This window comes from Littorina saxatilis, linkage group LG3, assembly GCF_037325665.1.
Source record: "Littorina saxatilis isolate snail1 linkage group LG3, US_GU_Lsax_2.0, whole genome shotgun sequence".
In the NCBI taxonomy this organism is placed as follows: domain Eukaryota; kingdom Metazoa; phylum Mollusca; class Gastropoda; order Littorinimorpha; family Littorinidae; genus Littorina; species Littorina saxatilis.
In genome coordinates this window covers 55,056,945-55,069,233 of record NC_090247.1, presented here as the reverse complement: position 1 = coordinate 55,069,233, position 12,289 = coordinate 55,056,945, and the positions used below count along the sequence as shown (strand labels likewise).

The 12,289-nt window shown below is 41.1% G+C and overlaps 1 protein-coding gene across 1 annotated transcript; it reads right to left on the bottom strand.

The window, feature by feature from the left end:
• Positions 1–5,800: 5,800 nt before the first annotated feature.
• On the bottom strand, positions 5,801–11,870 carry LOC138962707 (uncharacterized). The gene is made up of 3 exons (XM_070334631.1): positions 11,706–11,870; positions 10,724–10,966; positions 5,801–9,415 (listed from the first exon to the last, which is right to left on the bottom strand). The coding sequence occupies exons 1-3, from the start codon at positions 11,795–11,797 to the stop codon at positions 6,883–6,885; spliced, it is 2,868 nt and encodes a 955-aa protein (XP_070190732.1). The 5' UTR covers positions 11,798–11,870; the 3' UTR covers positions 5,801–6,882.
• Between the last annotated feature and the right edge of the window lie 419 nt (positions 11,871–12,289).

Below are 12,289 nucleotides of genomic sequence, written 5' to 3'. Positions count from 1 at the left end.
ACACACACACACACACAGCCTGCGTCAAACTTTTCCTGGTTCCTCCTGCTCACATACACACACAAACAATCCTCCACCCTACCCCGACCCCTACCCCAACCCCGTCTCTTTTATCTAGCGATCACCAGACCCGGACAAACTCGGATTGAAAAGGGGGGGGGGGGGGGGGGCAACAACAAAAAAACTACTCCCCCCTCCCCTTTGGAAATCGGAATGTGTTAGCAGTTGCGCCAAAGGATAAGGATAAGGATAAGAATTCGTTTAGTCCTGTGAGGTTAGGCCTACCCTCATGGAAATTCGGGCTGTTTTCTCCCTGGGAAAAGCGATCTGACATACAGTTTACGGCGCTACCCAGTTTTTAGCAATATGTAATAAAGCGGCGTATAGTTTCACTCTGTCTGTTTGTTTGTTTGTATGTTTGTTTGTATGTTTGTTTCTCTGTTTGTTTCTCTGTTTGTCTACGAATTAGGCTTGTAGGTCTCTGGTACTCTGGGGTCAATTGAGCTCAAATTTGGTGAGTAGCTTGTTTTATTTGTTTTTTCCTGCATGCCTGTATTCATGTTTCCAAGCCATGAGACTTTCGCTGTGAATTGGGGTTCTTTATCGTGCGCATGCGTGTTCGGACACCGAGGAGAGTCTGCGCAAAGTTGACCGCTCTGGGAAATAAACCCCTCGCCAAACGTGGGGATCGAACCCACGCCGATAGCAACAACTGGTTTTGAAGCCAGCTCCGCTACCGACTGAGGTAGTTTTCCCGCCTCCAAAGCAGTTGCACCAAAGCGCAATGGGGTAATTGTTGTTGTCGTTGTTTGTTTTGTTTTCACAAAGCAAGCTAAACTTGTGAAGTCCGCTTGGGTACAACTTCAATGCTTTCTTAGCTGCGTGTCTAAATTCTTAGGTAAAATCTAAATGACAGCCGACCGTGGCATAGCAACTCAGATACCTGAAAGTGCCCCGTGCCCCGTTGGATCATCGTCGTGTTGCCAAAATTACAATATAGTGTTTAGGCGGTCTCTTAAAAACCCACTGCAAAAGCTTCGTGCGCCAAGCTTCACAAAGTATACTTCGCGTAGTCGACTCCACACAGTTAATTTGAGCAATGTTATCGTGCTCGCGCCATATGTCTGTGAGGTACAGCTGACTGTAAAGTAGAACAGACATTGTAAAGAAATAAGTTAGACGTATACAGTAGTTGTGTAACACATTCAAAACCTATCATCTTGTTTTGAACATGTACACAGAAAGATTTAGGTTGGTAAAGAGACCAAAAAGCAATGTACTCACGTTAAAATGACGAACACGGAACGAATAACGTTATTCGTTCCGTGTTCGTCATTTTAACGTGAGTACATTTCTTTATTGTTCCCTCTCACGTGCAGTCGCCATTGTTTAATACTTTAGGTTGGTAGTTAAAGAGAAGCAACTGTTGCTATTTTGGTAATGTGTGTACATTGATTGTTACCTCCCTTCCTTTAGTCTTTTCAACTGGGCTAACTAAGTTTCATATTTTTGGATTTAGATAAAATTGTTCAAGCTGTTTCAAATGTGTTATTTTGATTAGGTATTAATCATAAACTTTAATCAGTTGTAAAGATATTTTTTTTTATTTTAAGACATTTATTGTTAGATATCTTCCAGTTCGAATTTTAGAATTTTAGCTTCACTTTCGCCCTCTGTTGAAAAGCCGCCAAGTTGGTGGGAAATCTTTGGAGAACATTTTGGTTCTAAATCAGGTGAATATTGATTTTTACATTGTCATCTGCTTAAAATATGATTAGTTACTAGTTTAGCAAGATGGATAGCATAAATTGGAGTGGTTATTTTTGTAAATCTGTTTTGAAACTTAATTATTTGTAATTTGACCATGTTGTGTTTTTTAGTTTTTACAAAAGCACCTGTCACAGAAACAGTGCAGAATATTTGTATTTTTGGTTGTAGTTTGTTTGTATGAAGTGCGTAGACAGAAAGATAAGTGTGTTACTGATGTTTTGAAGTTAAATAGGGTTTAGGTTTTGTAAAGAAATTTAGTTTTAATCATAATTTGAAGCAAAAGAAAGTTTTGCACATGCGCGGGCAAAACCGGAAGCGCATTGCATTATTGGAACGTTGGCTGCCTCCATCTTATGAAAAAAAGTGTGTGTGACTCTAGTGTTTTATTTGAGATGTTTGAGGTGAGATTTTATTCCAAGTGATTTAGACATTGTGAGTTGAAGAAGTTTGGTCATAATGGTCAGTTTATCACTGCAGATAAATGTGATTATGCATGGACACTTCTTGTAGTTAGTTTTGAGTTTGTAACAATGATGAAGTGGAACACATAGTGATGTGGTATAGTTACAAGTAACTCTAATATGGTTAGTCACTGTCTTGTGTGATAGGATATAGTCTTGCTGTTTTTGTCAATAAAAATGGAATTTATCACAGTAGGCAAAATGTTACTCCTGTGTTAGGGAGAAGATTACTTTTTATAGTTGGTAAATAGTAAGTGATGTCTAAATATCAACAGTTTCTAGTTGATAATATGGAATAATGTAATGATAGTGGTGTGTTGGAACACAGTAACTATGTGGTAATTATTAGTCATAATTACTAGCCTCTGGTAACATCTGTAAAATATGATTTGTGTTGTTTTATTGTGTGGTAAAAAGAAAACGTTTTTTTAATTTTCACAGCTAACCAGTGTTGGTTTTTCACATTAGTTTGAGTGGTCTTTGTTCTAAGACTGGTTTTTTAGTTCTTGTATTTCATTCTTGGAAGTTTTTCATTTTGTTGAAAAAGAAAAGACAGACAAGAAAATAAAAAGATTTTGAAAACATTTATTCCTGTATGTGTGTTATTTCGCCCTGCAGTCCGGACAGCGAACGACAAGAAGAAGTATGTGTGTTATTCATAAAATTACCCGGAACTCGTATGAGTCTGTTCCTTGTCTGTGAAGGATAAATGACAAGTCTGCACTTTGATTTATCAACAAGAAAGGGACTGAATCTACAGAGTTTGCTTTGTTTGTTGTGTTTTTGTTTTGCTTTATCTGAGAGCGTCTTGTGTTTACATTAATTATATCAGAATACAGAATACAGAATCTTTAATTGCCCAAGGTTGGGAATTTGTGATGACATTGCGGTTAAGAAACATTTCAATCCAGCCATATACACCAACACACGCATCATTTATACAAACTGATCAACAACATTAATTTAACAAGTCGCGTAAGGCGAAAATACAACATTTAGTCAAGCTCAGTCGAACTCACAGAATGAAACTGAACGCATTGCATTTTTTGCGCAAGACCGTACACTCGCAGCATCGTCTGTCCACCGCTCGTGGCAAAGGCAGTGAAATTAACAATCCAGAAAAGCGCGGTAGCGGTTGCGCTGAGGAGGATAGCACGCTTTTTTATATCTCTATTCTTTTTAACTATTTGAACGTGTTTTTAATCCAAACATATCATATCTATATGTTTTTGGAATCAGGAACCCACAAGCAATAAGATAAAATTGTTTTTAAATCGATTTCGGAAATTTAATTTTAATCATAATTTTTATATTTTTAATTTTCAGAGCTTGTTTTTAATCCGAATATAACATATTTATATGTTTTTGGCATCAGAACATGATGAAAAATAAAATAAAAGTAATTTTGGATCGTTTTATAAAAAAATAATTTTAATTACAATTTTCAGATTTGTAATGACCAAAGTCATTAATTAATTTTTAAGCCTCCAAGCTGAAATGCAATACCAAAGTCCGGCCTTCGTCGAAGATTACTTGGCCAACATTTCAATCAATTTTATTGAAAAATGAGGGTGTGACAGTGCCGCCTCAACTTTTACAAAATGCCGGATATGACGTCATCAAAGACATTTATGAAAAAAATGAAAAAACGTCTAGGGATATCATACCCAGGAACTCTCATGAAAAATGTCATAAAAATCGGTCCAGTAGTTTATTCTGAATCGCTCTACACACACACACACACACACACACACACACACACACACACACACACACACACACACACACACACACACGCACGCACGCACGCACGCGCACTCACGCACGCACACACACACACATCACTGGTTCATGCAATTGTATAACGTGACAGAAATTGCGGTCGCTGGTAAAAATCAAAGATAACAAATGAAAACATGACATGCAATAAACATAGATTTGATGGTCAGCGAATTATATCACACACACACACACACACACACACACACACACACACACACACACACACACACACACACCTGTTTTTAATGTTTTTTGTACAGATAAGTATCACATAACTGAGCACCATTTATGGTAGTTAAAGTAGATTGAGAGATACAGCTATCACAGCACTTTCCGCAATTGTTGAGATTTGTAGGGCAAGGCAATACCTTTCACTATCTAATTTCTCCCCGTAACGTGTTGATACTAGTGTCTTTTTGAAGGAGTGTCTTTAAATTTGCCTGCACAACATTCTGAAACGGTTGTCGATAAGCAGAACGTATATCCGATGGAAGGAGAAATGTGATTCATTATAGCTGCAGCAAGAGAAGAGTGTAGTGTCACTAAAATTGATCATTGTGCTTTGTTTCGTCAGAAGGCTATACTGTCAAGGTCACGGATGCCTCGCCTTTGTCACTGCGCCAATGTGTCCGAAGAAGCTCAACCGGAATCATGGACGTGTTCATTGAGCTGCCATCCACAGACGCTATTCTTTTAATAATGTCAAATGTGTGTCTGCAGAGCAGGGATTTGTGTTTTACCGTCAACGGATTTTACTTTGTTTTCTAGAGAGCAAAGATGTGCATAAAAATTTCTCAAAGGAAGTGTGTGTAATTGTTTTTAAGAATGTGTGTGGGCAATAAATATTACTTCAAACAAACACTTCCTGGTTCCTTTGCTGGACGGTTGGTTGGTATGTTAGATGGAAGTTAAGTTAGCCCTATCCTCATACAAACACATGCACCATGTGGACAGGTGAACACAAATAACATTTGCAGGAAATTGAAAACACACTAAGACATATCAAAGAATCGCCCACAAAAACTGAAAGGACACACACACATACACACTCTCTTTCACGCACGCACACATAATGCTCACACACTATAGTTTGGTATAACGCATAGAAAGATGCATCAGGCAATATCAAAAGAGAGACCAAGTTAGACAGGTAACAGCGGGTCCTGAAACTACTCACCAAGCCCTTCCACGCCCAACCCTTGCCCTTCCACTGCCACGACACAAGCTGTCCCGGTGTAACACGAGAAAATTACTCCCACGAGATTTTTACTTCGGAGTAAATATTTTGTACGAAAATGTTACTCCCTTTACGAAAAAAGTACTCCCCCGTTACACGAGAAAATTACTCCCCACGACAGGTGAGTTCCGAGTAATTATTTCGTACAAAAATGTTACTCCCCTGACAAATAAATGTTTCTAAATCGATTTCGGAAATTTTATTTTAATCATAATTTTTATATTTTTAATTTTCAGAGCTTGTTTTTAATCCGAATATAACATATTTATATGTTTTTGGAATAAAAAAAATTATGAAAAATAAGATGAACGTAATTTTGGATCGTTCTATAAAAAAAATAATTTTAATTACAATTTTTCAGATTTCAGGTGTGACAGTGCCGCCTCAACTTTTACAAAAAGCCGGATAAGACGTCATCAAAGACATGTATCCAAAAAATGAAAAAACGTCTGGTGATATCATACCCAGGAACTCTCATGTAAAATGTCATAAACATCGGTCCAGTAGTTTACTCTGAATCGCTCTACACACACACACACACACACACACACGTACACACACACACACACACACACACACACACACACACACACACACACACACACACACACACACACACATACACCACGGCCCTCGTCTCGATTCCCCCTCTATGTTAAAACATTTAGTCAAAACTTGACTAAATGTAAAAAGTAAGCGGGTTCCACTGTATAACACCGACCTGTCACAACCTGGAAAACATAGACTTTATCTTTGGTACATAAACACACAGGTTCACGTACATGTATTCTTTTCATTGTAACAATAACTCTGTTGCACGACAGTTTCATTACCATTCATTCGATCTGCAACAAAATGGAGAAAAAACACACATAAAAACGTACATATTGCACGTTCATAATCTTAGACACAGCTATTCTCCGTGTGCCCGGTAGCTCAGTTGGTAGAGCACTGGACTTGTGATCGGAAGGTCGCAGGTTCGAATTCGGGCCGGGACGGACACGGGTCAACTTTATGTGCAGACCCAGAGACGGAAGCCATGTCCCACCCCCGTGTCATCACAATGGCACGTAAAAGACCTTGGTCATTCTGCCATAAGTGCAGGTGGTTGAATACACCTAAACACGCAAACACCTGGGTAGCGCGACTCCGTTGCTGCTAGCTTTCCACTGGGAGGAAGCGACCCGAATTTCCCAGCGATGGGACAATAAAGTAATGAAAATGAAAATGAAAAATGAAAAAGTGTGCTTGGGTATCTGTGTTAATGCAAGTGTATGATCCACGGTACTCTAGCTCGCTGGCTGGTGATCTCAATGGGTCCATTTTCAGCCGTACAGTGCATGTACGGGTCAGACACTAGTCGCCGTTTACTTGGCTGTTCACACTTTACGGCCAAATCCCCACATGTCAGTCAGCTTTCTATTGTTCTACTCGACAGGAGTTCCACATGAACTGCTCTATGGTGAGTGGACAATTACCTTGGACAAGCCCTGAAAGATTGTGCACGTCACGGTTTTCTTTACAAAGCAAAACCCGCGAGTACTTCTCGTGACTTTGACAAGCCTTTCTACGAATACGAAGTAAAGTAGAACACAGTGTTTACTTGGAGCAATCATAACAACGTGAACGTCTTCAAGAAGGCACGTCTTCAAAATTGATCAGATCTTTGGTAGGCCAAGAGATGTCAAGGGTCATAACTCTGTCGAGGCGTCCAGGACGACACCCAATATGGTGGGACACTTGCAAACGACACAAATCCTGAAGGGTGCGTGGGGTTGTTGTCACATGGTCCAAATACTCCACAATGTCATGACGTCCTTGACCTTGAAGCCGAGTTCTAAGGTCGGTGTCTTGTTTACAGAGAAAGAGGTGCTTGTTGGAGCAAGCGCCTGCTTTGTACAAGACTTTGACGAGAGGCATCTGTCCGTTACGCAACGCAGTGCGCATCGGTGATGACGAGCAGAAGCAATAGTTGTTTGTCGATGCACAGTTGCATGGCCTTACGTGTGTTGACAGACCGAATTTAACGCACAGTTTCACCATGTCCTCTCTGTCCCCGGCGCTTGTGACAGCTGTATGCAGAAATGACTGAATGGAAAAGTCAGCCTGTTCAAGGTCTACCTTCGAAAGTAAAGCTGTGCTGATTTCTGCCTGGCCACTGCGAACTGCACGTTTCAGAACTTCACAGAGAAGGTCAGAGTCCTGCGAACATCTAGGCAGCTGGCTTTGGACGATGTCCCATTTGTCACAGGTAGAAGCTTCATCAATGGCAAAGTCTATGACGGATGTATCTTCACACAATCTTACGTCATCTTCAACCTGTTCCCATTGTGCAGTCCATACTCCAATATAGACAGGCCATTTGTATGAGATGTTCTCCCTGCATTTCTCCATCAGGTTGCTGAAATTTATGTCCTCTTGCAAATCATCTACAATGTTTTCGACATCGTCGACTTGTAGGCGTTGAAGAAATGTGAATGCTGTTTCCCATTCAGATCGCTGGAGAGCAACCACAAAGCAAAAACTGATGACACCTGAACGGATGTCTGCATATTCATGCTGCTCAGCCACTCTTCTGGAAATGACCTCGTTGCCAGACACTACCGAGAGCACTAGTGCAGCGTTTCTTAAAGCTGAGCTCAAGCACCATTCACAAAGCCTCTGAACTTTTCCCATTGATTTGGGAGTGACCGGAATTTCGTCAAAATCCCAGTTCAGGGCATATGAAGATGATAGTGCACGGCAGAGCTCATCCAAAGAAGGAACAACGACTTCCCATGCCTGCTTATCAAGTGAAACTCTGCTTATAAACAGCCGTAGCACGTACAAACAAAACTGTCCTTGAACATACCGCATTTTTGCAAGCGTTCTCGTTATCAAATCCTTCAAAAGATTCCATCTTTTATTTTTAATTGCTAGCTCAAGTGCAATTTGAACGTCAGCTATGTCAGCTGCATTCATCCGGTGACAGCAGAATTCGAGGACAAAGTGATATTTATCGTGTTTAATTGCTGTTTGGAAAATGAAACGGGAAAACTCAGCGTCAAGGTGGAGATTGGAACATATATCTCGGAACGCTGCAATCTGTTCTGCAATAATGGATTCTTTTAAAATGCATTTCACCAATTTTTGTTTTTGTTGATATTCCCAATTCACAGGAAAGATTCCTCTTCGGAACGGCTGTACCCAATGGTTAAGAACGTCTTGTAAGCAACCCCAAAGGCCGAGTTGAAACCAAGTCCTCAAAGCAAGCAACTTGTCCCTGACAGAGACTGATTTAGAGTATGTGCTCAACTTCAGTGCAAGAAGCCACTGGCCCTGTCTAGCAGCCTGAAGGAAGACGTATCGTCGATCACGGTGACTTGTCGAGGGACTACATGCCATGGCATCTACGAAGAACCAAGCACATTTCTTTATGGCGTGTCTGATTGCAAAACGACGGTCCTTGGTGCCAAGACGAGCATCTCCAAAAATGCCCACAACACTCTCCCACATCTGTTGGGCAGTAAACATATAGAAGGATAGGTCTGGATGATCGTCCATCAGAAAAGTGTGCAGAACTATGATGTCATGATCAGAAAACCGTGTTCTGAGGAGCACGTGTTTGAAGACTCTGCGCGCAGACACAAAGATAGAAAAGAGGCGAAGTATCACACAGACATTGATACTGTACAGGGCTGTTGTTATGACGTCAGCTATCTCCTTTTCTGTTGTCCCAGTCTCTTTCAGGATAGTCAGGTACTCATCCCAGTGGTCATGTCTCTGTGCAGTAGAGAGAATCACATCACGCACACGTGGTTCAATGCCATCCTCTTTCAACAGGTCAATAAGATCCTGAAAGTCTGTGTGGTAACTGTTTTTACATAAAGTCACCAAACCCGGAACATGCTCCCATCTTTTCTGGCTGACGACCTCCTGGAAGGCCTTGGTCATTAGTTTGTGCTTCACACCCAGACGTAGACCATCAAGCACCAACTCCCACTGGCCATGTTCCAAGGCCGTTGTCACCACCAGGTCCCGTAGTTCCAGGCCAACCCCCAGTGTCAGCAGACGAGACACCAGGACCCATTCTCGTTGTCGCAGACCTCGCTGAAGGACAAAGTCTCTCTTCTCAGTGCTGACACCAGCAGCAACAAGTTCATCCACGATGTTCCACAGACAATACCTGGAAATCAGATGTTTGGGTTAAGATAAATTCCTTTTCGCATAGACTTTTTTTTATACCATATTAAACATGTTCAAGCTTTAACGTGGGATAGAGAAATCTTATCACATGTACACATACCACAAATCTACCCCCTAGCTGATTATGTGTTGCGTTGGAAGTTTTTGCTAAATTGCATTCGTAAATGAAACTTTGATTTTTTAAAAGTTCCCGCTCTTCCAAAAAAACAGCCTGGCTTTTGATGTTGCTATGTGTCCAAGTAACGGATGGGATACTCTCAATCGATTACAAGCGAAGGAAGGTTACTTGTGTTCCTGTTTGGTTTCAAGAGTTAAAATCAAGTACGTATATAAACACAGCCAAAACATTATTGCAACAATTTTCGCACGCTAAGAAAAGCAGTAAAACGCAATTTATTTTAGTTGAACTTTATATGCTCGAAAAGGTAATTATGTCAGCTGTACATATCATTTGTCCGATTGATGGTACTTTGTTTAGGCATCCCGCGACAGGTTAAAAAATCGTGACTTTGCATGCTAAGCAAAAAATACCACAGAAAGCAGCCAGGCTGAATATAAACTGTATGTAGCCAAGTGTAAGTACTGTACCCACGGAATACGCGCGATATAAGCCTCATATTGATTGATTGATTGAAGTATGAATGCTCCTGTAACGTGAAAGTCTGGGCGGATCCATTGTAATGTACAAGATGGTTTACCCGGAAAAGAATTAATCCTACTTACGTGAGAGAGACCACTCATTACATAAACATATCGTTCAAACTACACGTTTGTGTATCATGTCAATGAGGTAATGTCAAGCTAGTCTAGCAGGGACCTGTTTTTCCACTGCTTATGATGCCAATGTCACTGAGACAAACGTCAATAGGGAAAACAAATTGTGCTCGCTAATTCCCCTCGATGAATGTTTAGAACTAACACCTCACGTTACACTTTCCAGAGTGACCTTTCTTTGCTTTGACGTAAAAGATTCCACGAGGCTATGGAAGAGATCGAGGTTCCAAAAGAAGCGTCTTCTCGACTGCGGGACGCTTTGAGTAAAATACACCTAAGTACGTATACAGTATGTACGACAAACATAACACTACGTGGGTTGCTGTGTCGTACCAGATTTACACTCGTTGCTTTTTTCAAATAGTTAACAGCTCGCTTTCGCTCGCAGTTCAATATTAATTTTTTTTTTAAACTCGTGTAAAGCTGGTACGACACAGCAACCCATGTAGTATTCTCTATGTATCTTTGACATGCCCAATAGAAGGCATGAAGGATAGCCTACACGCCGACCTACCTGACAGCTTTGTGCACAGCCACGTCTCTGCACTTCTGACTGATTCCTAGCTGCACGAGCTGTGAGACGAGCCCCCACTGGCTGTGTGAGACTGCCTGACTGACAGCTAGGTCTCTCTGCTCCAGACTGGACCCCTGCTGAACCAACTGTCTCACTGCCTGCCACTGACAGTCTCTCACTGCCTGTTGGAAGGTCTCCCGCCTGTCACAGCCAGCCATGTCTCCTGGCTGTAGCTGGGAGCGCCTGCAAAGGCCGCAAGCAGCCATGGAAAGTATAGGCTGTTATTGGTAGTCATTTTGTGGTAGCCTCGTATGTTCGTACTACTCAATACTTGCTGTAACATTTGATACATTTGTATTATTTGAAGCATTTTTGTTTGATTCCAAGCTTTTGTGAAAAAAAGTCAATCAAGTTTATACATGTTCTGCCCTAACAATATCTAAAATAGTGTCTTTTTTTTTAGTACTAATTACTAGAGTAGCAAATAACTGCCGTAATGGAGGTATCATTGATACAAATCGCTTTTGACCAAGCTTAAATAGCTGCATGAATACAAAGGTATGGTTTCGAAAAGGTTCCATTGAGTAGTATATTTACCTTGAGGGGAAGATGACCAAAATGCTTGGTCACCACAGTCACCTTTATACATGGTTTGATTCGCTTTGTTTCTTGACCAACATTTTGTGTGTTGCCACTGTGTTCCTAAAGCCTACGCTTTTGTTTGCAACAAATGGTAATCGCGAATAAATTAGAACTTATTTTTGACTCTATTAAGTACATCCTTTTATTCATTTGAAACTGAACGTTTGTAGGATTTCAATGCTGTTGCTGCTAATAGTTAAGTAACTATGACACTATGTTTGGTTTTTAACTTTAAAGTGATTTCCTGGTTAAAACTTGTCTGAATTAAAAACGAATTGTAACACACTTCCATTCCATGCTTTGACCATAAATCAAAGTATTTCCATTCACAGGTACCCACTTGGGAGTGTCAGACGAGGGTAGCAGGGCTCCCCACGGACACCCGTCCCAGAGGGTCCCGGGACCCCCGCTTTTAATGTTTGGAGGGTCCATGGACCCCCTCAGCGGAGTTTTAGAGGGTCCCAAGTGTCTCGGATCCCCAAACCCCCCGTGTACATATAAAACGCTTTGTGATCGCGAATAACGTGATATGAAGTGTGTTATTTATCACCACTGAGAATATTCGAGGACACTTCAACTATACCTTGTTAAATGCAAGACACACGCACACTTTTAACTTGACTTCTGGTCTTTCTTCTGTAATGTTAGCTGACGACTACAGTCTGAAAAGAATTCCTACGGGGCGCACCACATATTTTTTTTAGTGCGTCCCGCGACCCCTCTATGAATGTAGTACGTGAATTCGGGTTCTAGTGCGTATAGGACGCAGGGACACGCATCATAGGGAGCCCTGGATAGTCTCCCGTGTCAACAGAAGCTACCGATCAGAGAGTATTTTGCTTCTTAGCTGGATAACATGGGTTGACAACTCTCGTCATATCGTACCTACCGGGCGACCGATGAGACACTTTAGTGCCGAATCAA